Source organism: Amborella trichopoda, chromosome 11 (genome assembly GCF_054954075.1).
Source record: "Amborella trichopoda isolate Santa Cruz 75 chromosome 11, AtrichopodaSantaCruz75HAP2 v2.0, whole genome shotgun sequence".
NCBI lineage: Eukaryota > Viridiplantae > Streptophyta > Magnoliopsida > Amborellales > Amborellaceae > Amborella > Amborella trichopoda.
Window position 1 is genome coordinate 10,350,755 of NC_142346.1, and position 25,012 is coordinate 10,375,766.

A 25,012-nucleotide genomic window follows, 5' to 3' on the forward strand; every position below is an offset into this window, starting at 1 on the left:
CCAAAACAAAATTTTTCAAATGTTGTGATGTACTTCAATATGTCAAATTTCACATCCAATAGCTAAGAACAATTGTGACATTATTGTACCTAAAATGAATGGTCATATAGTATACAATCCCATTTTATAAAATATAAATGTTTATGACCCCAATTTCTTGTTTGCGCAATCTTTAGAAGAACTACTCCTTGGCGACAAAAGATGGTCCATATAATTTTAATTTAATGTACATAAACGAGACGTATCATATTTGCGATGGAAATTAAGTCAAAAGAAATGATTGAGAAATTATATGTCATCATCATCATCATACCCTTTTTTCAATTAATTAGAGTCGGCTGCACGAATCCTGCTTTGTCATTCTACTCTATTTAAAGCTACACCCTCAGTGAGGCCATAAATTCCCATATTTTTTCGAATTACTTTCAACCATATCTTTTTGGGCTTACCTCTTAAAACAATCTTACACCTCCTTTTCAATCATTCCATTTGAACAAGCTCATACTTACTAACATGTGCTGTAGGTCGACACCACCAGTGTGTTGCTTATGGGGAACGCCTTAACAAGTTTCAAGATTTATGATGAATTTTGATAAAATTTTATATTCGCTGTTTACCTAATACGACCCAGCTTTTTTACCCAACCGACCCCTTTTACCCAGCCCAGCCCAGCCCTTTTACCCGGGCATAAAACATGTCAAGGGAAATTACATATCAATTTTACTTAAAATTTCACAAAAATGAGTACTTAAGAAGTTGAGAATAGCCCCATTTTCCATTGTGGTCACATAATACAAAGTGAAAATGGGGTTAAAAGGGCGTCCATGAGACTGATCAATTTGTATGGGTAGCTCAAATTATCGCCACCCGCCAAAACCCAAAAGGAAAAAAATCGAAAAGAAAAAAAAAAGACAAAAATATATAAATTTTTTTTATGGAGCCTTCCCTTCCCTCCACATCTATCCGAACTTAATTCCCTCCTTTCTTCCCTCGTTTTCTGCTCTCCCTTCACCCTTTCCTAACCCCGTCCTTCCTCCCCCTCACTCAGATCCCATTTCCCTCCCTTTCTCTCTCTAAAAACCCCATCTTTCTCTCTCTCAAAACCCTACATTTTCTCTCTCTAAAAACCCACTTCTATCACACCCTCGCTCCCCAGCTCTCCTCCTTTTCCCTGGTTCAATGACTCCAATCCTGGGCAAGGAGTGAACAAGATCGGTCTAGAGAGTGAAACAGTGAGTTTTGAGAGCAAGAGGCTTTAGTGAGAGGGTGGTTAGAAAGAGGTTAGAGGGAGAAACAGGGTAGAGTGGGGGTCATAGAGGGAGAGGGGGAGAGAGTTTAGGCACAGCGGTTAGAGAGAGAGAGAGAGAGAGAGAGAGAGAGAGAGAGAGAGAGAGAGAGAGAGAGAGAGAGAGAGAGAGAGAGAGAGAGAGAGTGATGTTATGTCGGGGGGCAGGGGTTTGAACCGCGTGCACCAGCCACCGGGCCCTGTAATCCATCAACCACTGAGAAGACACCTTCCCTTCTCTTCTTCGAAGCCTTCATTTGCGAATCCTGGTGATTATCATCAATTCTCAGAGGCTGGAAAGAGAGAGGAGTCTGATGCCCTTGTTGTCACTTCTCCTGTGAGTTATGATTACCATTGTTTACATAATCTATCATCTCTTTTGTATTTTCATTGTTTTGATCGTCGCTGTGATCGTGTTTTAGGTGTTATGGTTCTTGATAATTGAGTTTTGGTGATGTGGTGTTTTTTGTTGATGTGGTTTGTTTTGTTTTTTAGTACTTTGTTATCCTTTTTTGGGTTGGCTTTTGATTTTGATTTGATATGCTGTTTTGATGAGACGTTTGGGAATTAGTTTGATGGGAGATGGGGCTTTGTGAAGATAGAAATGATCCTTTGATGGGAACTGATTCCAAAGTTTTGCAGATTTGGGTTGTTGGGTTTTCAAAGAGAGAGACAGAAAGAACCATTAAATTGCTGGGTCTTTTAGGGAATTTGGTTTGGTATTGCGATTATTGAGATGGATTTGTTTGGTTAGCAAGCAGAAAGAAATAAATTTGGTCATTGATTGATGAGGAATTTGTCAATGTTTTGTTGAATTTGGGTTGTGGTTCTTTGATTGGTTTCCTTCATTTTCTTTTCTTTTTGCTCACTGTGAGTAAAATTTTTGTTGGCGTTTCCTGTTTCTCTTCTCTTAGTTATGTTGCGTTAGGTGTTGTTTTTTAAATTCTTAGATTTCTCAAGTTTATTAGTAAGATGCAATGTGGTATGAAGCTGGATTATTGGGTCTTATTAGTTATGCTTAATAAACAAAGTTTGTGTTTGCGCAACAATTTGGCCATAGCAAAGAAGTGTTTCTTATGATCGATTGAGTTGTCAAAATTTTAATTGACAATGTGTTTGCGCAAAAATTTGGCCATAGCAAAGAAGTGTTTCTGGTGTCCGATTGAGTTGTCAAGATTTTAATTAACAAGCAAGCTGGCTGTTGGTTACATCTCTCTCTCTAGACACACACATGCATCTGTTTATGCTTACTTAATATAATTTTTGCTTGTATTTCTAATATAATTTATGCATCTGATTTCTCTACACACAGACATAATCTGTGGCTTATGCTTATTTCATACTGCTCATGCAACTGGCTTCTCTCTTTTCACTGAAGGCTTAAACTGGTAGCTAGGTTTATCGCCATTTATTTGGTTGTATTTAGTGAGTCTTGTGGTAAATCCAAGGGGGAGAGCAGCATGCTTTTTTATAAGGTATGGAAATAGAGAGGGACATTAAGAAAATTTTGTTGGCAGAGAGAGAGAGAGAGAGAGAGAGAGAGAGAGAGAGAGAGAGAGAGAGAGAGAGAGAAGAAGGTTGATAATTGTTATCCAAGGTTCATTGATATGAGAATATCTATGGTTAGTGAGCTTCCGCTTTAATTTTAATGTTTTGATGGTGTTTCCTATTTAGGCATTGCCTCTTCTAGTTCCCGATGTTGTGGATGCTTCTTAGACACTCACAATGAAGAGGATGGATGTAATATATTTTGTAATGTTTCTTTTTCGCTTTGTAAGTAGGTGTGGGGTGTTAGGTGCGAGATAAATTGGTATAGAATTTCCGATAGCATACGTTCATTTCTTTCTTGAGGAAAACCTTATTACTTATACAAAAGGCACACATTTCCTTAACCAATGAAATTTTGTATTGTTTTTGATTGTTTGAACATGGCAGACTGGTCGTTTTGGTGGTAGTGTGTTTGTAACTTGTAATATCATTATCTATGTGCACCTCCCTAGGACCTTTCATCATGTAAATCTTACTTTATTGCCATTTTTCCTGCTTTCTTTTGCAGTTGGCTGGTGGTTGTTAGGCACTAGCATCATATGCATGTCTTAGTTTAGCCTTTAGCAAATAAATTTGCATATGTTCATTGTGTCTCCATTTCTTTTGTTTCTTTTATGGTTTTCTGGATTCAAGAATACAAATTTCATATTTAGGAATTGTTGAGGCGCTGAGTTATGCACCAAAAAGAAAAATCCACAATCATTTAGAAAAATGTGATTTTTTGTCTTTACCTTCTCAATTTAAACTATCTGGGTGCTTATCCTGTGCTAGTCATCCAAGTAATGCTGTTCTTGTCTTTTGGACCTTCACAATCTAAACTGTTTGGCTGATTATCGAGTGCTAATCATCTCAGTTATGCTGGTCTTGTTTTAAAGAAATGTCACTTTTGGGAAGAAAGTCTAGCTCATGCCCTGAAGTTTGTAATTTTTTTTTCATCCAATTGCTGAACTGACAGCCCTTAGTGTTCAATTTATGTACAGCGGTTGGGATGTTTCACTTTAAAACTAAGAGCAACAAGGGCAGCACTCTTTGGTCTGTGCACAATGTTTGGAAGGGTTCGTATTGGATTCCTTGTAAATCTTGTTGGAAGTGTGTCCACAGTGGATTCAAGTGCTTGAAAATTAGTTATACATTGGCACTACAACTATTTAAGATCTACCAAGGATTCTTCTAAGTAGCTATGGTTCCAAATGTTTTGTTTTGTTGATTTTTTTCTTAATCATATTTATGTTTATATTGAGAAACTTAGGAAGAAGGGAGGGGACCTCTACATGGTCTTCATTGATTTAGAGAAAGTATATGATAGAGTCCCTAGAGAGCTAATTTGGTGGGGTGTTGGAAAGAAAGAGAGTCGCTAGATGATATATTAAGGTGGTGAGAGATATGTACGAGGGAACGCTAAGTAGCATGAGGACAATTAGTGGATAGACAAGTCAATTTTCAGTTACACTAGGCCTATATCAAGGGTTTGCTTTGAGCCCATATCTCTTTGTTTTGGTTATGGACGAGTTAACTAGGCATCTATAGGATAAGGTCTGTTGTGCATGTAGTTCGCGGATGACATGGTTTTGATTGATGAGACTAGAGGCGGTGTCAACGCAAAATTAGAACTTTTGAGGGATGCTCTAGAATCTAAAGGTTTTAAAATTAGCCGAACTAAGACAGAACATATGGAATGAATATTTAGTAACAGTAGGAGTAGAAAACGGGGAAGTAGTTAAGATTGATGAGCAAGAAATACCTAAAAGAGATTATTTTTGATATCTTGAGGTGATAATTCAGGAGAATGGAGATATTGAGGATGATGTCGCACATAGAATTAAAGTTGGATGGGAAAAATGGAGATGTGCATCCAGAGTTTTATGTAATCGCTGCATACCAATGAAACTAAAAGGGAAGTTTTATAGGTTAACTATGTTTTATAGGATAGAATGTTGGGTGGTCAAGAAACAACATCTCCATACGAAGAGTATAATTGAGATGAGGATATTGAGGTGGATGAGTGATGACAAGAAATGCTAGAATTTGGAATGAATACATACGAGGGCACTTAGAGGTGGCTCCAATAGGTGATAAGATGAGGGGAAGTAGACAACTGGGCTGGCCATGTGCTAATTAGATCCAATACAACACTGGTTAGGAGGGGCATATTGGTTCAAGTGGGAGGCTCTAAAAGGGCAAGGGGAAGGCTTAAAAGGACATGGATGGAAGTAGTGAGAAGATATTATTGACGGTATGACCCTTGATAGAGTAGAATGATGGAACAAGATTCGTGTAGTCGACTCCAAATAGTTGGGATAAAGCTTAGATGATGATGACAATGATGATATTGATGATGATAGTTTGCCTTTCCAATGGTTTTCAAGTTTTATCTGAACATTTCCTTTGGGAGTTCTACATATTGGCACCTCCCATGGTAGTATGCAAGACAATCTTCTTATTCTTTTTTATTTTTGTTTTTATGTGGTTTTACCCATATTGTCCTCTACATGTATTTGTTCGAAAGTATGATATTTATTGAACAAATTGTATGATTACCCTATAGACTCCTATTTGTTCTGCATGTTTTATTTTGGCGAGGGCTTCCAAATGCTAGCTGTTTTGTTTTCCTTTTCTGTTTTTGTAATGTTGTTTGCATTGATGCCATCACGGGGAATTGATCAGGAAGGGCATGTTGGTTGGTGATCCTTATTCATGGATAATCCTTAATGATCTTGGGATTTTGGCTTCTCAACATGCACTTTGATTGAAAATAAAAAAGGGGATTTTGGCTTCGCAACATGCACTTCGATTGAAAATAAAAAAGGGGATTGGTGTCTAGCCATCATTCTTTATGTGATAGAATCTAGTCTCAAAGAGAGATCATTCTCTGCCGTTTTATACTTGGAATAGCGGGAAGTATCATTTTCAGAGAGAGGTCAGTTGGTTGTTCTCCATTCACCTTAACTTGAACTAGGGGATAGTGGTTGTGAAAGAAACATGTTGCCTATTCCTTTGCATTTCTATTCTTATAATGATTGTTGAATGAAAATGAGCAATACATCATTTGGAATGCAAGAATGGCCAGCTAGGTTGCTTCTTATGTAATTTATGGACTATTCAATAAATATGAATGTTTTTAGCTGGCTATGATTATGCCTTTCTTCACAAATGATACCAACAGGGGCCACCTCTATACTTCCTATTTGTATTTGCTACCAATGATCATAAGATTTGCCTACAATTGTACCCAAATGGCTACTAAGAGGTTGAATGTAAACATGGCTCATTCTATTAGTGGCATGTCGGTGCATTTTGTGATTCTATCAAATGAATGTCAAGAATTCATTCCTTCATTACGCCATTGACGACATCTCACATGGTGGCCCTTTTGAAGATGTTTCACATGTTCCATTGACTCTCCTACACCCTTATGCACAGTAGAGTTGAATTGTCTTATCTTCAAATTGAAGTGGTTCAGGAGAATCTTGATTGCTTCTTGAGTATTATGATTTTCTTCAGTATGATCTCGATTTAATTACCAAATCTCATGTGTTGGAATGCAAGCCTCTGTCTACTCTTGGGTTCTTCAATATGAGCTTTCTAAAATACCTAAGGTCTTCTCTCCAGTTTCACTGCACACTATGATATGCAAATACTTAGATGTTGGATCTGTAACTATACCTCGAAAGCATATACAAGATCACCAAAAGTGAGGTCATAGCCATGTCCTTAGCTGTACGTTGCGTTATACCAGAAAATGAAACCATAGGTCTTCTTGGGACTCAATCTTCTTTTTCCTTTGGTCTAGAAATGATGCATCGTTCCTTTTTCCAATGACAGGTCAAATATCACACCATAGATAGCATAATTGCATGTCATAGGGTTTTTTAAGCTTTTGATAGACATAATGCAATTATTCCAAGATGACAAAACTACTGCTCAGCTTGCAAGGTACTTGTGCTTTTTCCTTCATCATTTTCTTTGTGGTGGGTATTCATTGTGCACATGTATGCTAGAATTGTTAATAGAGAAAGTACACCAGAGTCTATATGATCATGGATAGGGTATGGCTATGGATATGACTGTTATCAGCATCCAATTCATTGATCAATGATGGTGGGGAGACTGGCATGTTTCACTATTGTCATGTCCCTTTCACATGGGACTCTCTATATCTCTCTCTCTCTCTCTCTCTCTCTCTATATATATATATATATATATATATATATATATCACCATCCATCAATCAACTAGATAGTGGTAGCACCTATGATGTTTGATTTTTCTATTAAGCATAAGGAACATAATATACCTTTCTCATTTCATATTCTTGAATATTATCACGTCATATGGCCCTTGTTCAATGTACCCTCTTTAAATTTGAAGTTTTAAGTTGTGATCTGTGGACTTGTTAACTTGTATTCTGATGAAGTGGCTATTGCTTTTATTGAAGTGTCAAGGATCTGCTTAAGATTCAAAGACGTGTGCTGGATATGCCATGATGTTCTTGGCTAGGAAAAGGAGCAAATGATGTCTATAAGTAATTATTTGAATGTAGTGCTTGCAAATTCCTTTAATAATGCGTTTGTGGTGGGACATGTTCATTGGAGGAAATATGGAGAAGGTTCTTGCCCAGGAGATGTAGTGCATGTGCCTTCTTAGTAGGAATTATGATATAGGCATATTCGCGTTTTTTTTGTCGTATTTTGATAAATTACTTCTATTCCATGCTTGAATTAAGTGAATCTGATGTACAGCCTCATTGTGACATGTGGTAGTGTGCTTTATTTTATTTGGAATTTGGCACTCATTTTTTCTTTTGACGAGTAGATGTGTGTATACTCTATTAATTGGAATATTATGGGTTTGAGTTTTGTGTTTTTTTAGCATGAGCTTAATAGTGCCTATGCACTTTTATCCATGAAGGCATTTCTAATTAATTTTTCATAGTTCTTTGTTGACTTAATGAACATGCTGCCATACTTAGCATATGATTACCATGATGTCATATAAAGGCTTTTTTGGACACTGCAGTCTTTTTAGTGCACTGTTAGTTAAGTTGTCATTAATTAGTAGCTATAGCTTGGCGAATTAACTTAGGGTCTTGATTTTCTGGTGATGCATGTTGTCCATCATTGCATGTGACCTAAATGCACATGCTATGCAAAATGTAAGGTAAATGTAAAGAAGTTCATATCTAATGCTGTGTTATAGTGATTACTTTATATGCCATTTGATTGTCTGCTTATGGTTCATAGGGACGTTGATAGGTTTTTTTATGTAATATAGAAATGAAGTTATAGGCTAGTGAAAGGTGACTATATACATTTTAGCAACTACAACAAGAAGTCTATATGTATGTGTCACTTACATAAAAAATTCCAGTAAAAGAAAGAAAAAACATATGAAGGATCCTCACTTGCTGCCATGAAATAACTCTTTTTATTCATAAAAAGAAAAACTGAAAAATACAATGAATAAATTTGAGTCGGAACAATGGGAAGCCATTCCTGAAATGAACTGTAATTTGCCTCAACATCTTCATAGGGTGTTGAGCCCACTCCGGATCACTAACTCAATGGCACATGGATCTCTTGGTCCCTGTGGAATCCCCTTCAAAATGGGAGGCTCCTATGGTAATACCCTAATGTAGTTGGGGAAGAGAGCATAGCCAAGAAATAGGTTCTAGTCCTTGGGCTAGGTGGGGCGACCCACCCTTGGCTCACTAATGGGTGGGGCATGCGACCCTCTGGGCTTCCTAGGTATTGCCTGCCACCCTAGGACAGTTTCAGTGGGGCCTTCCACCCTAACTGTGTGTGTGTGTGTGTGAGAGAGAGAGAGAGAGAGAGAGAGAGAGAGTAGAGTAGAGTAGAGTAGAGTAGAGTAGAGCATGGATGAGAGAAAAGGAGAGATGGAGAGAGGCTAATCTTAGGTGGCCTACATTTGGAGGGTTCGACCCCCTATATATAGTGGTGCCAAGCCTAGGGTATATCATGTTATATTAGGATTCAATTTGGACCATTGATCTATGGTGATCTGTGCGGTGAAGAGAGGCTTTTAATCTCAACCTTCCATTTCCTAAAGCCACCATCATGATAGAGGGAAGGATTCTAGAACCCTCATCCCTTTGTCTCTTTGACTCTTTTATCAAAATAGGAAAGTTTCTTATCAAAAAAGATTCTCCTTTTATCTATGAAATATCCAATTCAAGATAAAAAAATGGTTTTATTAGGAAAGAGGGGCATGTGGGCCTATGGAGCCCAATGGGCCCCACACCCGACACTATCTGGCCCTACCCCCACTTGCATCCATGGCCAGTGGGTTCCACATGCGCCCCATATACCCAAATAAAATTTCTTAATTCCAATCTAGTACTTTTATAATGCCTCTATATTCTTAATGCTGAAAAATACAATTATTTTGATTTAAAAAATCATGTTGCAAAATAAAATATAAAACACATTTTTAATTTCTTTTTGTGATCCAAAAATTATTTAATACAAATAAACATTTCCAGAAGTGAATTGGATCCATCAGGTAAGGACAATGTGAATTGTTAAGAAACTCCACCTATGCTAGTACTTGTGGTCCTTGGGCTGGCTGCTTAAACGAACCCAATGGAGCTCATGACTCGCAATCAATCGTAGATGCTCATAATTGGTCCATCAAAGTTAGCTAATATGTATGTGAATTACAGGTTCCCCTTGAGGACAAGTCATGCCTCGCATGGACATAGGCTCATTAGTGCAATAGTGCAAGGGGTGCTCTCTTCAATACATATACACTTAGTACCCTCATTGGTTGCTTCCCTTAGATGAAGCTATCATGTGTACATGCTGTGTGGTGATCATGTTGAGGATTTGGCCTTTCCCCTCACAAGCCACCAACCACGCACAAGAGACTAGCCACCTCCCTGCCTAAAACAACCCTAGGTATTTCTTAAACCTCAACAAGGGCTAATCCTATAAACCCTTGATGGTTATGCCTTATGTCCAAGGCTAAAGGATTTTGGACTCCATTCCTGGGTATAGACCACCTAACCCTGATTAGTCAACGGGCATTACGAAGCATACCTCTTTCGTCCCTCATGGGCCACAGTCCCACTAGAGCATGATACCCTCATAATCACGAGTTTTTTACATGCTCTCAGGGCCTTTGAAGGCCACATACCCTAACAAATAGCAATTGTGCACGTTGAGAGGTTACAAGACTAACTCATACACATTCTTTATTAGACAATATACTAAATAGCAGTTCAAGCCCTAAATACAATACATACAAATAGATCTTGTTGTTTTCTTTATAATCCTTTGTTTAGATTTAATTAATCATTTTTCTATGGGGTGCTTAGGAATTGAACTTGGGATGTGGTGTTGCAGTCGTCAACACAAACCAATCAAGCCCAAGCAAGATTTTTAATCAATCGCTGCTTGAAGGAATATGTTTTTAGTGTCTTGTGTGTGTTAAGATCATGCATTCCTATTGATCCCTAATATGATTGTTGAGGCTTCATTATCTACACTTCTTGCTCAAATAAGTTGTTAATATTTTTACATAAATAAAATTAACTCCTTGCTATCATGAGTTGGATATTACATTGGGTTCATTTTATACAAACTGAAGACATTTGAAGGATGCATGTTGAAAGGTGCAGTTGGGCAAACTTTGGTAAAAGGTTTGCGTCATTGGAGTGCTTGCATTACTTAGTAACTGCACTTTTTCGGTGATTATTTTAAAGCTTGCTACCATTTTTCATACTTTATGAAGAGAAACATGGTCTCCTTAGAGATTTGGAAATAGGGGTGGGAATGGGTTGGGTCGGGTTCAGGTATGCAAATAAAAAATATATAAAAACTTATTTTATATAATTTATACTACATAATGGGTTATTATTTACATGCAATTTTATACTAATATATTTGGCTCGGGTTTGTCTCGACCCAACCGACCTGATAAGATCCACGTTGGACCCGGACCCGGACCCGGTCGAGTCAAGCACTGCTTATTTTTCATTACTCTCTCTCTCTCTCTCTCTCTCTCTCTCTCTCTCTCTTATTTATGCCTTAAACTCTCAAAAATGAAAAAAAATAGGAGGGAAGAGAGAAATCTACTCCTTAAGAATCCCTTTAAGCTTCCAGCTATAAGATATTGTATTGTAGTACATTATATTAAAAATTATGTTCTATAGCGTATAAAAAATATAATTAAATAATAGTATGTTATATAACAATATTATTATAATAAATAAATAGTACATCTAAAATATTCAGGTCAGATCTTTTTGGGTCAACCTAGACTGACCTGACCTGATGTTGGGGTCCCCTACTTCTGGACCGGGACCCAGACTCGACCCATTGGATCTAGAAACCCAGTCTCGGAAACAAGTTAGGTTGACTTGTCGGGTTGGTGGGTCGACCCCACCCGTTGCCGGCCCCTACTTGGAAAGTAAGGTACCTGGAAAAGTTTGGGAAACTAGCTAAGAGATTGAACAACATTTTGAAAAATGCAAATAGTCAAAGCTGTTTAGAGGAGTGAACTATATTTATTATTATACAGATACAAACCCATTATTGATAGTGAATTTTTTTATAACTAGTGTACAGATTTACCCTTTTTTTATGCATAAACAATAATGAAAAGAAATAAAAGAAGTGAATTATCAAAAGAAAGAAATTTCAAATAGTCACTCGGGCTTCCTAGATGAGTTTATGGATGTCAATCTGATGGCTGCTAATTACTTGTATTGTACCATTTGAATGGAACTTTGGGAAAGTATGTCAAGATGTTACAAAATTATTAGGCTGGATATAGGGGATCAACATTTTATGACAACCTCGAAACACTAAATGTCATATGTTGTCAGTTATGTTTGCAGTGTGCAGGGACACATGAATTCATCAAATGCTTATTGAGCCCAAAGTGAAGCATGAATGAGATGTTTGGAATTGAGTGACATATGGAGATTCATTGCTTGTGAAATTTTTGTTGTTGTTTAATGTGCTGGTTTATTTGTCTGGACCCAAATCCATTTGAGATGATAAGGAATTTGTAGGTCATTGCTTTGAGTTAGGAATATGGTTTTAAGCGCGAGTAAGGTCCAACCAAGCCTGGTTGGTTAGTAAATTCTCAACTTAAAATACAAGAGGAAGTCCATTAGGATGATCAACATGGGCCCTAGATACCTATTCCTGGGAATATTGCTTTCTTGGATATTTAACTCCACATCCTGGACTTTATTTGAAAATGCAAGGGTCCACTTACTGATAAATCTACAAATTATGGGCAAGCAATGATGTGTCTCATCCATCAATCTCCATAAGCTTCATGCTTTGCCCTTCACTATCTTTGACTTGATTTGTCTAGGTCTATGCTGTCATGTCAAATGATATTTCAATAAGGACGTGAGTATTCATGGGTATTAGGAGGGACAGGGCATTATGTGAACATTACTTTTTGGGTACTTGTAAGGATGAGCTTAGAAGAGGAAAAAGTAGGGAATGGAATATCCTTGCAAAATACATTTAAGAACTCAGTTCTATGACTTGAATATGGCATTTGCTTAAATCTTATAACATTTAAATTGGCCAAGATTTGGAAATGTGAGTCTTTTAGAAATTCATAATTGGGGTTGGCTAAGTTCGGCCCTAAAAAAGTAGGGCTTGGGCCACAAAATGTGGCCCTCTTTATTTCTTGTTTTTTCTTCTACTATTTTTTCATTTGTTTTTGGCACAGGCCTGGCTGTTGCCACCCTTATTCATAATTTTTTTATAATCCTTGATCTTACCCAAGTCGTTAATGAGTCTTACCTGATTCCTTATATAAGTCTTCAGATAAAGAACATGTGCTCTCGACTATCCACATTTGTTTGGACAAATCTCACCAAATTGAGAAGCTATTAAATATTTGTGTTATCTTGGATAAGGTCACCTACTTTGGGTTAGGGAATGCTTTAGAAGCAATAACTACGAAGATTTCTCACATTTAGTACATGGCTAAATTTGCATAGCTATTATTTCTTAAACCATTCATATCCATATTTTTTCGTCTAGTTTTCTTTAGCTACCAAAATCACTTGGTAGTCTTTGACTCTTTTAAGTTATTTCCTACAATTTGTCAAGAAATAACCATTTTGGTGCAACGTTGTTGTCCCCCAACTTGTCCAACTACTTTCCAAGGATTGGTAACTTTGGACATAATGAGTATAAGAGTTAGAGAAATATATGAGTTCAAGAGCTCCACAATGGATTATGGTTTATTCTTGCAAGGATTCTTAATAATTCTAAGGGAAAGTTTCCTTAGAGGAAAGAGGAAATAAAGGCTAAGGCTGCCAAGAAAATGCAATGCTTCAAAGAATGAGTTAGTCATAGCATGCTCTAAGTGCAGGAAAGACTAACCATTTCAGAATGAGTTAGTCATAGCATGCTCTAAGTGCAGGAAAGACGAACCATTCACTCATCATAGCATGCTCTAAGTGTAGGAAAGGCCAACCATTTCACTCATGAGTGCATTGAGCCGAAGGAGGCATGAACCGTTCACTAGGTGCTAATATATCTGTTCTAGTGCATGCACTGTGTGCATTGATCGATTAAAGGTTGTCATTGAAAATGTTAACCTTTCCTTCAAAAAAAAAGGTTGTCATTGCAAATGCCACAGATTTCAAAATGACTTGTTTGATCAAGAAAGGTCACGAGATGGAGGCCTATCAAGCATGGATTAAGAATGATCATTGTGCATACTTCTCTATATTGAAGAGCATGCACAATGACTGAACATGTCAGTTTGAACGTTGTCCAATTAGCCAAGGACATAAGCTTTAAAGCTACCTCTTTTGGCTCAATGCACTCATCAGTGAAATGGCTGGTTTATCCTACAAGTGGGAGCATGCTATTATTGGCTCATATCTTGGAGTGCTGTATTTTTCCTTGTCTCAATTTGCCTTTGGCACCGTCAGCCTTTATTTCTTTTGTCCTCACGGGCATTTTGCCCTTAGGCCTACCCTTGAGATTTTTGCTATCACCATTGAGCCTGCCTTGCCTAGTAAGGATGTCGACACTGCCATCATAGAGAGACACCCTGCCTCTAAATCCAGATGTTGAAATTTGTGATATTCCTAATAAGCATTATCAGTATCTCCATTGGATTCCTAGGATAGAGGAAGTGACTAGAGGACAACCATCGTTTGTTCGCTCAAAATGTTGCCAGCAATATTTAGGTCACAAATCCGTGACATTTTCTGCAAGTGCTCAATCTTTTGAGAGATTTGACGGCATTTGGCACATCGCAAATGCCCATGTGAGTGTGTGCAACTTAGTAGATGAGGTGCTAGCAAATTGGAGCTCTAAGACTTGCTTTAAGTCCCTGTTTGTCAGGCAGCTTTTAGATTGACCAATTCAGTCTTTCCCAATCCATGTCTGATAAGCCGCCATCTCGTGAGCTTTCTTGATTGAACAGGTCAATCTGAAATCCCGTGACATTTTCAAGAATGATCTTGATCGAATAGGTCAGTTTGACAAGTGTCCATCAGTTTCGTGCAGTGTAGGCCAAATTCCCCTGTCTTTTCCTCTATAATTAATTGAAAGCACAATGATCATTCTTGATACATCCTCAAGCAGTCAGTGGCCTCCAGTATACATTGAATTACTTGCTTCAGTTACATTTAGGCATCTTTGTTTCAATATTGAATGTAAGTGTGTGGGTGTTAATAAATTGTGCTTGAGGAGTTTGACTAATCGAAGTAGGTCATATCCAAAAGGGGAACCAGGGGCTGTATTTCCTTAGATTAGGGTTATATTTCCTTAGATTAGCCGACATGAACATAACCCTTACTTGTATCTCAAATGACTTGTTGTCAAAATAAGGCTTAGGAGTCAGTTGTAGCAGTGTGTTCATGTCATTGAATATGATCACTTGGACCAAATGAGGCCTCTCCCTATCTTTTATTCATCATCACACATCGACTTTTTTCTCTTCATTCAAGCTAATAGCACCATTGAAAGAATGTTTTTGCCTTCTTTTCAATGAAGTTTAAGTGATTGACCTTCAATATGCTTTTTCTCTATCTATGTAAAAAGTTTTTCCTGTCTGAAAATTTTCAATTGGTAGCTTGATTTTTTACATTTTCCTTGACTCATTTAGTCTCTCATTTAGTCTCTCAATTAGATTAGAAATCGCCCTTAACCTTCTCATGCTCCCAAGAATTATTGCCATCCTGCAAGATGCTGATGAAAATTCTTTGCCAAGCTTTAACTTTGGCTCGTGCGAATGAATGTCAGCCCAATTTGGTCCTTAGGCAAATGATTTCATAGCTAGAAAAGGAAAATGGTCAGATATTTGATATTTGATGATCCATTTCATGGATGAATATTAGATTTAAAGATAAAGTACTTGGTGTCTTTTCTTTGGTATTGAAAATAACTAAACAATCAAACAAATAAAAGGTGGCTTTTCATAAAAATATTGAGAAAATAGTTTCTAAATTCCAAGTGCTTTGGATGAAATTTGGTCAGGTTTTGGGTGAGCTGAGATTTCAAGTCCTTTAAGCCATCCATTGGCATATGCTCCTTTTTTGTTGGTACTCTCAACTATTTCATAATGATAGACGCTTTATTTTTGTTTATAACCTATTGAGAGTCGCAAGTTAAATAATGATATGGGCTAAGAAATTAGTGTTTATGTCTCCAGCTAAAGAGAAAATATGATACAGAGGAGCATGAAGCTGAATCGAGTGATTGGGCAACAAGCCAAGGGTATGCCGAAGTTGTTAACAGTCCCCTACACACGCCCATATCTATAAAGGGGAAGGGATACAGCAGGGGAAAGGCCTCAAGATATACAAAATCTGGACCCCCAACCCCCATATCAAATGCAGGTGAGGAAGAACATTAAAGAGAAATCATGTGAGGGTTATTGATGTCAAGAAACACCCAAATATTTAGGCAAGTGAGAGAAAAACAAAAAAACGAAAGAAAGAACCCATATCAAATGCAGGCGAGAGAAAAAAACCCATATTAGATACTTGTCCAAAAAAAGCCATATTAAATGGAAAGACTGAAAAAGAAAAGTAGAAAAAAGGAAAAAGCTTTCTTGCTGCTCCGGACCATAGTTAGCAAGTTAGAACATGGTTGTTTCGAAATCCATTAAGAACTCCGAGTTTTTCAAAAAGTTTTAACATGGAACTGATATAACTCTGTATTTTATTTTTTTTAGAAAAACTTTTCAAAAAAATTTCTTCCTTATGACTTTATTATTTCATTAACTTAATATTATTGAATTTCGGTATAACGATAAGTACATTAACATTGGGAATAAATTAAGAATCTTGATTTAACAAAAAATTCTATCAAAAATTTCACCAATGAGTTCCCTGAGAAAAAGTGAACAAAAAAATACAATATGACCCCAAAAAAGTAATCAAAACAATCGTATATCTCAAAATAATCGGTAGAATTAGAGGAAGAGTAACACAATGAAAAATCTTTTTCTTCCTTAAAGCCATAGCGTCCTTATAAAGAGCAAGAGATAGATTTAATGATACTAAAGATTTAGGCAGCTAGGAATTCAGTGTGAGATTTGAATTTGCTTAAGCATTTTGTTGCTTTTTTTATGTATAGAGGAGTTTGATTATTTTATATTTGATTTTGTATTTTTTATTTCATTGGAGTGTACAATATAGCATTATGGATGGACCAGCATTTTACATATTTGGATCTTTGTGTTTTCTTTTAATTAACATCAATCCTATATTGAGGGTATTTTTTGTTTTTTTTGATTGAAAAGTAATCCTATACCTTGGTTTACTGTTCTTGTTATTTGCTAATTAGTTCTTGTGTTTAGTATTGTTGTTGTTATTTCATTTTATGCTCCGAATAAATCCATGATATATTTTGTGCTGTGATTGCTGAATTTATTGCTGAATTTATCAAGTATTACTCTAAGGACACTTTTAAGGCTACAAAATTATTGTTTAATAGTTTTAATATATCTATACAATAGCTGCAAATCATAATCATGTATCATATTTACATATCCAACTTTTTCACTATGTTTTTTTGAACCAAATTCCACGATTCTATTAACTTTATTTTTTGGCAATCCGTATTAATGACTTGATTTTCCTCTTAACTTTTTGAAATAAAACTGATTTATTACCGATGTTTTGATCTGTCGATATCATTGTTAGAAAACCGGGGCGATCTAACCACTAACCGCTTGGTTAGATTGGAACCGGCGAGTGGTTGGTTCCGGTTTTGGGCGGTTTTGGTGATCAACCGGTATTTTTTTTTAAAAAAGGTAGATAAATTCTCAAAAATAAGGAATTTGGTTTGTAATGCATCTTTTAATATTCTTTACATTATGATTTAAATTTTTTCTTTTTTCTTTACATTATGGTAAAGATTAAAACTTGTTTTTGTCATTAATACTCACTTTAATTCAAAAATCGATTTGTTAAAATCTATTTTTTTCATTAATTTTCAAGAATGTGTTTGGTTTTAATCATTATTTATATGCTTTTTATATTTTAGTAGATTTTTTACTTGTATCTTTTTTATTTTTTCAACACTTTTTTGACCGCCCGGTACTTGCCCTGTTGAAACGGTTGAATCGGCCGGTTTACCGGTTAGGCCGGTTAAACCGCTTCCGAGGCCATATCCAGTTAACTGTTCCAGTTCGATTTTGCAAACACTAGTCGATATTCTATTATTCCCTGTCTTGCTAACTATGCACCAAACTCTGTAAAGTGGGGAACTACTCCAAGAAAGTAATTTGGTTTAACTGGCTGGATGCCTTAATTCTCTCTGCAGGTTCACCAGCAAGCAACACTTTGACTCCCGTGGGTACTTGTCGTTATGATAGCTCCCTAGGTATATTTGTTAAGGTTGCCCTCAATGCAATTCGTTTGTTGAAGTTTTATGCCTTTGCTGACATGGGGTTTTTATTTCCCCGTTTCTTTCTCATCTCAAAACAGGCCTATTGACAAAGAAGTTTATCAATTTGATCAAGCAGGCCGAAGATGGTGTGCTTGATCTGAACAAAGCTGCAGAAATTTTAGAAGTAACAAACTTGTAACCTATTTGGCTTTGAACACCACTCAAGTCTTGATTGCACAAGTGTTCTTTTGTCCAGTGGACTTCAGAAAACCATTGTCCATTGGGGTCATGATGAAGGAGAATGGGTCCACTCTGACTTCCTCATTGTCCATTTCATTGCACGATCATGACCCCTTGCCCCCCAATTGGATAATCGTTTTCTGTAATCTATGTGGCTGTATTAATCTCTCCCTTCTAGATTATCATTACTATCGTAGCAAATTTTAACCGTGAACATTTATTTGTATCTTTTTGCAGGTTCAAAAGAGGAGAATATATGACATAACTAATGTTCTCGAAGGAATAGGACTTATTGAGAAGAAACTAAAAAACAGGATACGTTGGAAGTAAATTAAATTCACTTTGCATATTTCTTCTATTATAGCCAGGAGAGTCTTTAGGTAATTAATGTAGGATTGGTTTTAGCAGGGGACTCGATGTTTCGAGGCCAGGAGAGGTTGATGAGGATATAGCAGTTCTACAGGTATGTATGTTTTAGGATTTGATTTATTGATAATCTTTTTAAGTATTTGACTATTGAAAAAGAAAAACTTGAAGGGGGTATCTACTGGGAAGTCTGATTTAGTTCAAAATAGTTTTTAAAGACAAATGGAGATGTATGGAAACGTCTAAGAAAATTATTAAACAGAATCTGTTTGCGTCTTTGTAAATACATCTGCTTGCTTCCTGAAGGCCTGAATTACCTTCCGCTATTGGCATTCCAGATTACCAAAATGTTAAACTTTCATGGATAAAAAAGATTTCCAAGCGTCTAAATTTCAGTAATCTGGTAGGAGGATTGTCATACAGAATTTACCGTAGAAAATAGTGTTCTTGATCCCATTTCGTTTGTTTTCTCCGAACCCCAGTACTGTGGTGTATTAATCAGAGGTGTTTCATGTTTTATCTTTCAGGCGGAGGTCCAAAATCTTCACCTTGAGGAGCACAGAATAGATGAACAAATAAGGTTTTCTAATAGATGTGCAACTGAATCTTCTAGCGCTTTGTTTTTCTTCTGTTTGTTGGTTGGTCGACTAATACTTATATATATGCAGTTTACTTAATAGAGTTATGTTTTCTTGCAGAGAAATGCAAAAAAGTCTTAGAGACCTGAGTGAGGATGAAAATAATCAAAAGTTCGTTATCAATTCCTGTTGCCATTCAACATGTTCTGATTTTGATCTCTCTCTCTCACTCTTCTTTCTCTGACACACGTGCATGCGTGTGCGCTCATGCACACACACACACTCACACTCACTCAAACAGCTGTCTTTTATATGGTTTCACATTTTCTTCTGTCTGTTCAGATGGCTCTATGTCACAGAAGAAGACATCAAAGGCCTACCATGCTTTCAGGTTAAATTCATCTTCTTGGCCATGTAGTTTAATACCAATTTATCCCATTTTAACTCTCACAGCCTTTCCATTCCACCTCGTTGTTTCACTGAAACAGCCTTATGATTTGTCTTCTTTTTTCCTGACAGAATGAGACCCTAATAGCAATAAAAGCACCTCATGGCACTACTCTAGAAGTACCAGATCCTGATGAGGTATGTAGAGGGCTGAATTTGTAAGAATCTGCTTATATTCTCATCACACCCGAAGAATAAGATCCCAATACAACTTTGTCATCACAGGCTGTAGAATATCCACAGAGGAGATATCAAATCCTTCTTAGAAGTACCATGGGACCCATTGATGTCTACCTTGTTAGGTAATCGCTCTCTCTTCCCCTCCCCCTTCACACCCCCCCCTCTCTCTCTCTCCATCCTACCCAGTCATGTTGTAGAAGATTAATAGCAATCTCTCTCTTGACATTTCTTTTAACCATTTCATCTACTGGATGTTTAGTCAGTTTAAGAAGTTAGAAGAGGTGAATAGCGTCGCAGACTCACCATTACAACCGCCTCAATCAACTCCTGATCATGTTGTAACCTCATCTTTGCCAACTACCCTGGAGACAAGTAGGAGGGTGGAGATGGAGGCAGAGGGACAAGATGGGTCCCAAGATTTTGTGGGGGGATTCATGAAGCTGGTTCCCTCAGAGATTGATGTAAGTTCTCCATCACTAGATATGTTAAGCAATCTCTCTCTCACACACAGACACACACCCCCCTTCCCTTTCAACTCATTTCTTCAATCACTAACTTCCCAAAATTTAGGGGAAAAAAAGTCATTTCTTCAATCACTAACTTCCCAAAATTTAGGGGAATAAAAGGAAAAGAAAAAACACTTCTCTCTCAATAAAAGAAATCTCTCTCACACACAATAATATGTTATTATACACGTGAAGAGTATTACAAGAAACCTTGTAATAATTGTTGAATATCATTTTATAGGAAATGATCATATGAGGGTTCTCTCTATCTAAATCATTACTAAAAATCTGGGCCTGATTATTGATTGACATGCTGGTTACTGTTTAATAATAGTCTACACTAGTTCTTGTCCAAGGAAAAAAAAAAAACCTAAGATGATCATAACCTTATTGTATTTAATAGCCTCGAGTGTTTCTTTTTGGGGTTTTCTTTTGCAGACTGAGGCTGATTACTGGCTTCTGTCAGATCCCCCGGGGGTCAGCATAACAGAGATATGGAAGGCTGACCGTATCCTTTCACATTCAAAGGCCCATTTCTATTAGAGAGTGTACCATATACCAAACTATCAAAAAAAAAAGAACAGTATACCATAAATAAGGAATACTGCAGGAGCATCTGCCGTCCATCCTGATGATGGATGGGAGAGGTCAACTGTACTCTGGTATGGTTAATCCAATGTCCATCGTTGGGAATGCACTATGGATGCCTCTTTGATGTATCAAGACACACCATTGGTGTGTGGGTATGCTTTGCTTTCTTTGATGTATGGTTTATGGGTATGCTTCTTTCTCATTCTAGATTTTACTTGCAAGGGAACGTAACTATGAGATCATTTACTTTTCATACAAAAAGGTTAAAAAGACCCTAGCATTCAGATGTGAAATTAGACAGCTTTGGTGTATCATTAACTAGGCTCGAAGTAAATTTTTTTTCTCAGACTTTGTACTGACCCCTGCTAGTTGAACTTTACATCTGACTACTTGGGATGTGTTTACCTTTGCGAATGAAAAGGTAAATGGTCTCATTGTATACATTCCCTGCTCATAATATATGAAGGACCTTGACCCTTGTATGTATAAGCTAATGTCGATTGGGATGATCGGGGACATAGGATTGATCCGAACATGTTTGAGATTAGTTCCCCTCAACCAGAGACTGCTTCTGGGGTCGTTGAGGCTCCAACAATTCCTCAAAAGTAAGGACCAAAGTGGAGAAGTATTTAGAAACTTGTCCTAACTGCCTGTCCAATACTACCAGTTTGTGGAGTTGAAGAAATACTCGAACTTCTTAACAAGTTAAGGGGCTGTGCATGCTGTAATGTCCATGCCAATTGCGAGAGAGAGAGAGAGAGAGAGAGAGAGAGAGAGAGAGGTTCGATGTATAGTGAGTGAAACATCAGTCATATTATTCGTGAATGAATAAAATTTCAAATCTAAATGCATTTAAGCCTTTAATGTTTCTTGGTGTGTATGTGATTCTCTTGTTCTTTTGAGGGTTTGGAGGGAATGTAAAGCAGATGGACATGACAATGAAACTGTTATACAACCAGATACTAGAGTAAATTTGTAATGGTAGAAAATGAGAATACTATTGCTAAAGGTTCTTATTGAGTACACCTATGAATATGAAGAATATTAGCCCAGCATGGTCAGTGTTCACCTCTGAGTAATGGCAAGAAAAGCATGGTTTACTTGTCTTCTTTTGCTTTCTTCCTTATCCAATTGGCAACCATGGGGGTGAGGGCCACAGTTGGAGGAAACCTGATTGGGGATGCAGCTTTATGTGCAGCATATGCCAAGGCAAAAGTCCCCACTTTTCCTCCTGTCTCATCTGCATGGATTCCAACCTGCACAGACATGGAGTAGGCTGTTGAGATGCATATTTTCATGTTTTCATATGTTAGTTTCCTGTGTATCCATTTGCCTATCTATTTGGTACGCAGAAAATAAGGTACACCAGTGATTTCATATATGGTATTTTGATTTTGCTGAATCGTTTTTTTTTTTTGTTGTTGTTGGGCAACTGATGAATCAAATAAGGCGTGTATGATAAAGAGGAAAAAACCTGACCTTTTCAAGCAATCCCTGTATGTCGATCCCTGCTCTAACGAGCAAGTAACATAGGGCGAAGGAAACGAGTGAGAGAAATATTGATGTGGCCAAATATGCTCCTCCATACTTGGCTAACAGTTCCTTCGTTTGATTCGCCTTTGATTTCCCTTCACCTTCTTTGGCCTCTTTTGATCCGAATATCTTCATTTTAAAAAGTAGAACTTAGCATCTCTTGCTCATACTACAGTAAATATTACAATGTGTCTGGGAGTTTCTTAATTAAATGGAGACCCATATCTCTCTTTGCTGTGAAAATGTATTCTTGGTGTTAGGATTGAATATTTGAAACTTCATGGCCACTATTTTTTTAGGGTGCAGTATGTATAGACCCTAAGCTCTAAACAATCAAATTAGAGCCTAACTTCAAATAGTGTCAAGAAATGTGGTTTTAATATTGGAAACATTTGTGATAGCCTTAAAATATATTTTCATTTTTATTTATAAAGATTAAAGCCTAAAAAATGGTGTAGATTGATAGATCTATGAAAACTTGAACATCTTAAAAATTGACGGTTTAAAAATGCGTTACAAAATACATTATTTTCAAACTTGAAATTCATTTTTTTTTTTTTTTTTCTTGTCCATACATCTGATCTGATGTCGAGTTGATCAATTTGAGGATATTTGAGCATCAAAACAACTTCTTCTAGTGAAATTTTTGTGGTAGGCTCCAATTTGATTGTTTGGAGCGGCTCTATATAAACTTTTCCCTTCTTTTTATGAGTCAATAAAGAATGGACCCGGTTTTTATGCAGCCTAAGCTTGCATATGTACAAATGCGGGCTTCTTAATAAATCTATTTTTTAAATGGATTTTTGGACTTAAGTTTTGAGGACATGTAATTTCTAACATGGAGATCATGAATATGAAAAAAAAAAAAAGAATTTAAAAGCTAAAAATAATAATTTTAGTAAGAAAACATTTGGTTCGTTAGTTTCCGTTGTTTTTAGATGGAACTCATCTATCTTTAAGATGGATGCTTTACACTTTCTGGAAGAAATGCAGCCTAGCCCTCGTGAAAGAATTTTCCGTAAGCAATGAATTTTATCGATTCTCAAAGTAAATAACCTCTATGGGATGGGTTAGATCATGGCATACAAACCACGGAAAAATGATCTTCTTACTATTGAAGTTACAGAACAGGTTTGCTCTAGAAAAAGGTGAAACCTGAAGAAAAACTGCTGTTAATAAAAGGACATCAACATAGTGTTCCTAACAACCACGGACTCTTTATGCCCTCCGAGTAGCAGGTTATAAGAGGACCAAATTTATTTAAGTAAGGGAAAAGTTATATAGAGCTGAGGCTCTAAACAATTAAATTTGAGCCTATCTTAATATCTTAAAAATTTCACTAGAAGATGTTGTTTTGATGTTCAAATATCTTTAAATTGATCATCTCGACATCAAGAAGTTTAGACATAAGAAAAACATAGATTTCAAGTTTTGGAAATAGTATATTTTGTAACACATTTTTTTACAGTCAATTTTCAAGATTTTCAAGTTTTTAAAGATTTGTAGATCTACAATATTTTTAAGCTTTTAATTTTATAAATAAATATAAAAAGATATTTTAAAGCTATCACAAACATTTCCAATATTGAAACCACATTTCTCGATACCATTTGAAGGGAAGTAATGCGTAGATCGCTTCATCTATTTTTACACTCCACTTCCCAGTTAGTTCTTGAAACTAGAAAGCAAAAATTTCTCTAGTATCATCAACGAGCCTCCTTCCAATCATTTGGGATTGGCTACACCAATCAAAGTTCTACATAGATTCAAGATTCATGAAAAAATTGGCAAAATTTTGGGACTTGATTGAGTTAAAATTAATAATCACAATGCGACTAACCTCGTACCTTGAAATATTAAAAGAAAGAAAACGATTTTTTTTTGGCTAATTCAGTGGGGAAAAAAAAGCCCCTACCAGTTTTTAAGAAAGGCCCTACCCAAATAGATTAGGAATTAGGTTTTTGAAGGTGTTAGTGGAATTGAAAACCGTAACTAAGGGATGCCGCATCCCCTTTTTTTTTATTTAAAAAGAAGGGGAAAAAAAGAGAGCAAGGAACTTGAAACCAAAGAAAAGATCAATTAAACCCAGCGGAGGAAGAGATATACTAATTTCCTCTTATTTCATCCTGAATTCGTGAAGAAGTTTTATAAGAAACAAAAGTTCAGGAAAATTTCGCTCAAATTCTGGAAGTAACAGATATTTATCCAAATATCGGCAATCCCAGAGGAGTTATCCCATTTCTCTGAAAATTCAGATATTTTGAAATTTCAGGCTTAGTTTATAGGAAATAATCTATTCCGGAAACAGCAAAAAGAAGAGAGAGAAACACAAGGCTATGCTCGGCGCTGAGGCAGCAAAACGAAAGTAGAGAGAGAGAGAGATACCTTCCATAATCCAGCCTCGAGACCAAATTTCTGAGTGATTTGTTCAGCAGATTGAGCGCCCTCTCTGTCTTTTTCTTTTGTCTCTTGGAGTGCCCGAGAGATGAAGAGTCTCTTCGTGCCGTTACTCAAAGGTGATGCAGGCAAGGACTTGAAGTAGAGAGAGTTAGAATTGTGAAGAAATGTTTTAGAGAGATGAAGTGAAGCAGGAAGAGGAGAGAGCGCCATAGCCGATGCCATTGCTCTTTCTCTGCTACTCCCGAGAGAGTCGCGATAAGTGGGGAGAGGTATTTATCCGAGCATCGAATAAAGAAGAGAGAGAGAACAAGATAAACGAAAATCGTAGGGCTAAGAAACGGGACAAGTAGCGTATTACTGATATTCAATTTGCGAAATGCGATTACGCTTTCACTAGAGGAAAAGGTTTGCATAAGGTCTACACATTCAAATGTAGACTTGAGGTCCATCTCTAAAATCTTTTGAAAAAAAGTTGTTTTTGATAGGAAA

General features: G+C 36.7%; 2 protein-coding genes across 2 annotated transcripts; one reads left to right on the plus strand and one right to left on the minus strand.

The window, feature by feature from the left end:
* The first annotated feature begins 779 nt into the window (after window positions 1–779).
* E2F1 (E2F transcription factor 1) lies at window positions 780–21,598 on the plus strand. The gene is made up of 14 exons (XM_088852456.1): window positions 780–1,622; window positions 15,497–15,683; window positions 17,617–17,676; window positions 17,781–17,866; window positions 18,160–18,248; window positions 18,331–18,385; window positions 18,816–18,868; window positions 18,987–19,037; window positions 19,209–19,257; window positions 19,386–19,451; window positions 19,539–19,615; window positions 19,753–19,954; window positions 20,438–20,507; window positions 21,081–21,598. The coding sequence occupies exons 1-14, from the start codon at window positions 1,440–1,442 to the stop codon at window positions 21,197–21,199; spliced, it is 1,347 nt and encodes a 448-aa protein (XP_088708582.1). The 5' UTR covers window positions 780–1,439; the 3' UTR covers window positions 21,200–21,598.
* On the minus strand, window positions 21,520–24,949 carry LOC18444471 (FAM210B-like protein). Its single transcript, XM_006854644.4, has 3 exons — window positions 24,509–24,949; window positions 22,070–22,252; window positions 21,520–21,846 (listed from the first exon to the last, which is right to left on the minus strand). The coding sequence occupies exons 1-3, from the start codon at window positions 24,743–24,745 to the stop codon at window positions 21,688–21,690; spliced, it is 579 nt and encodes a 192-aa protein (XP_006854706.1). The 5' UTR covers window positions 24,746–24,949; the 3' UTR covers window positions 21,520–21,687.
* Window positions 24,950–25,012: the final 63 nt, after the last annotated feature.

Coding starts and splice junctions, on each gene's coding strand:
- LOC18444471 (XM_006854644.4), bottom strand. CDS start 24,745: ATGGCATCGGCTATGGCGCTCTCTCCTCTTCCTGCTTCACTTCATCTC. Junction 22,253..24,508: donor TCGAGGCTGGATTATGGAAG/GTATCTCTCTCT, acceptor TTTAAAATGAAG/ATATTCGGATCAAAAGAGGC. Junction 21,847..22,069: donor TACAGGGATTGCTTGAAAAG/GTCAGGTTTTTT, acceptor ATGTCTGTGCAG/GTTGGAATCCATGCAGATGA.
- E2F1 (XM_088852456.1), top strand. CDS start 1,440: ATGTCGGGGGGCAGGGGTTTGAACCGCGTGCACCAGCCACCGGGCCCT. Junction 18,386..18,815: donor AGGATATAGCAGTTCTACAG/GTATGTATGTTT, acceptor TTTATCTTTCAG/GCGGAGGTCCAAAATCTTCA. Junction 18,869..18,986: donor AGAATAGATGAACAAATAAG/GTTTTCTAATAG, acceptor GTTTTCTTGCAG/AGAAATGCAAAAAAGTCTTA.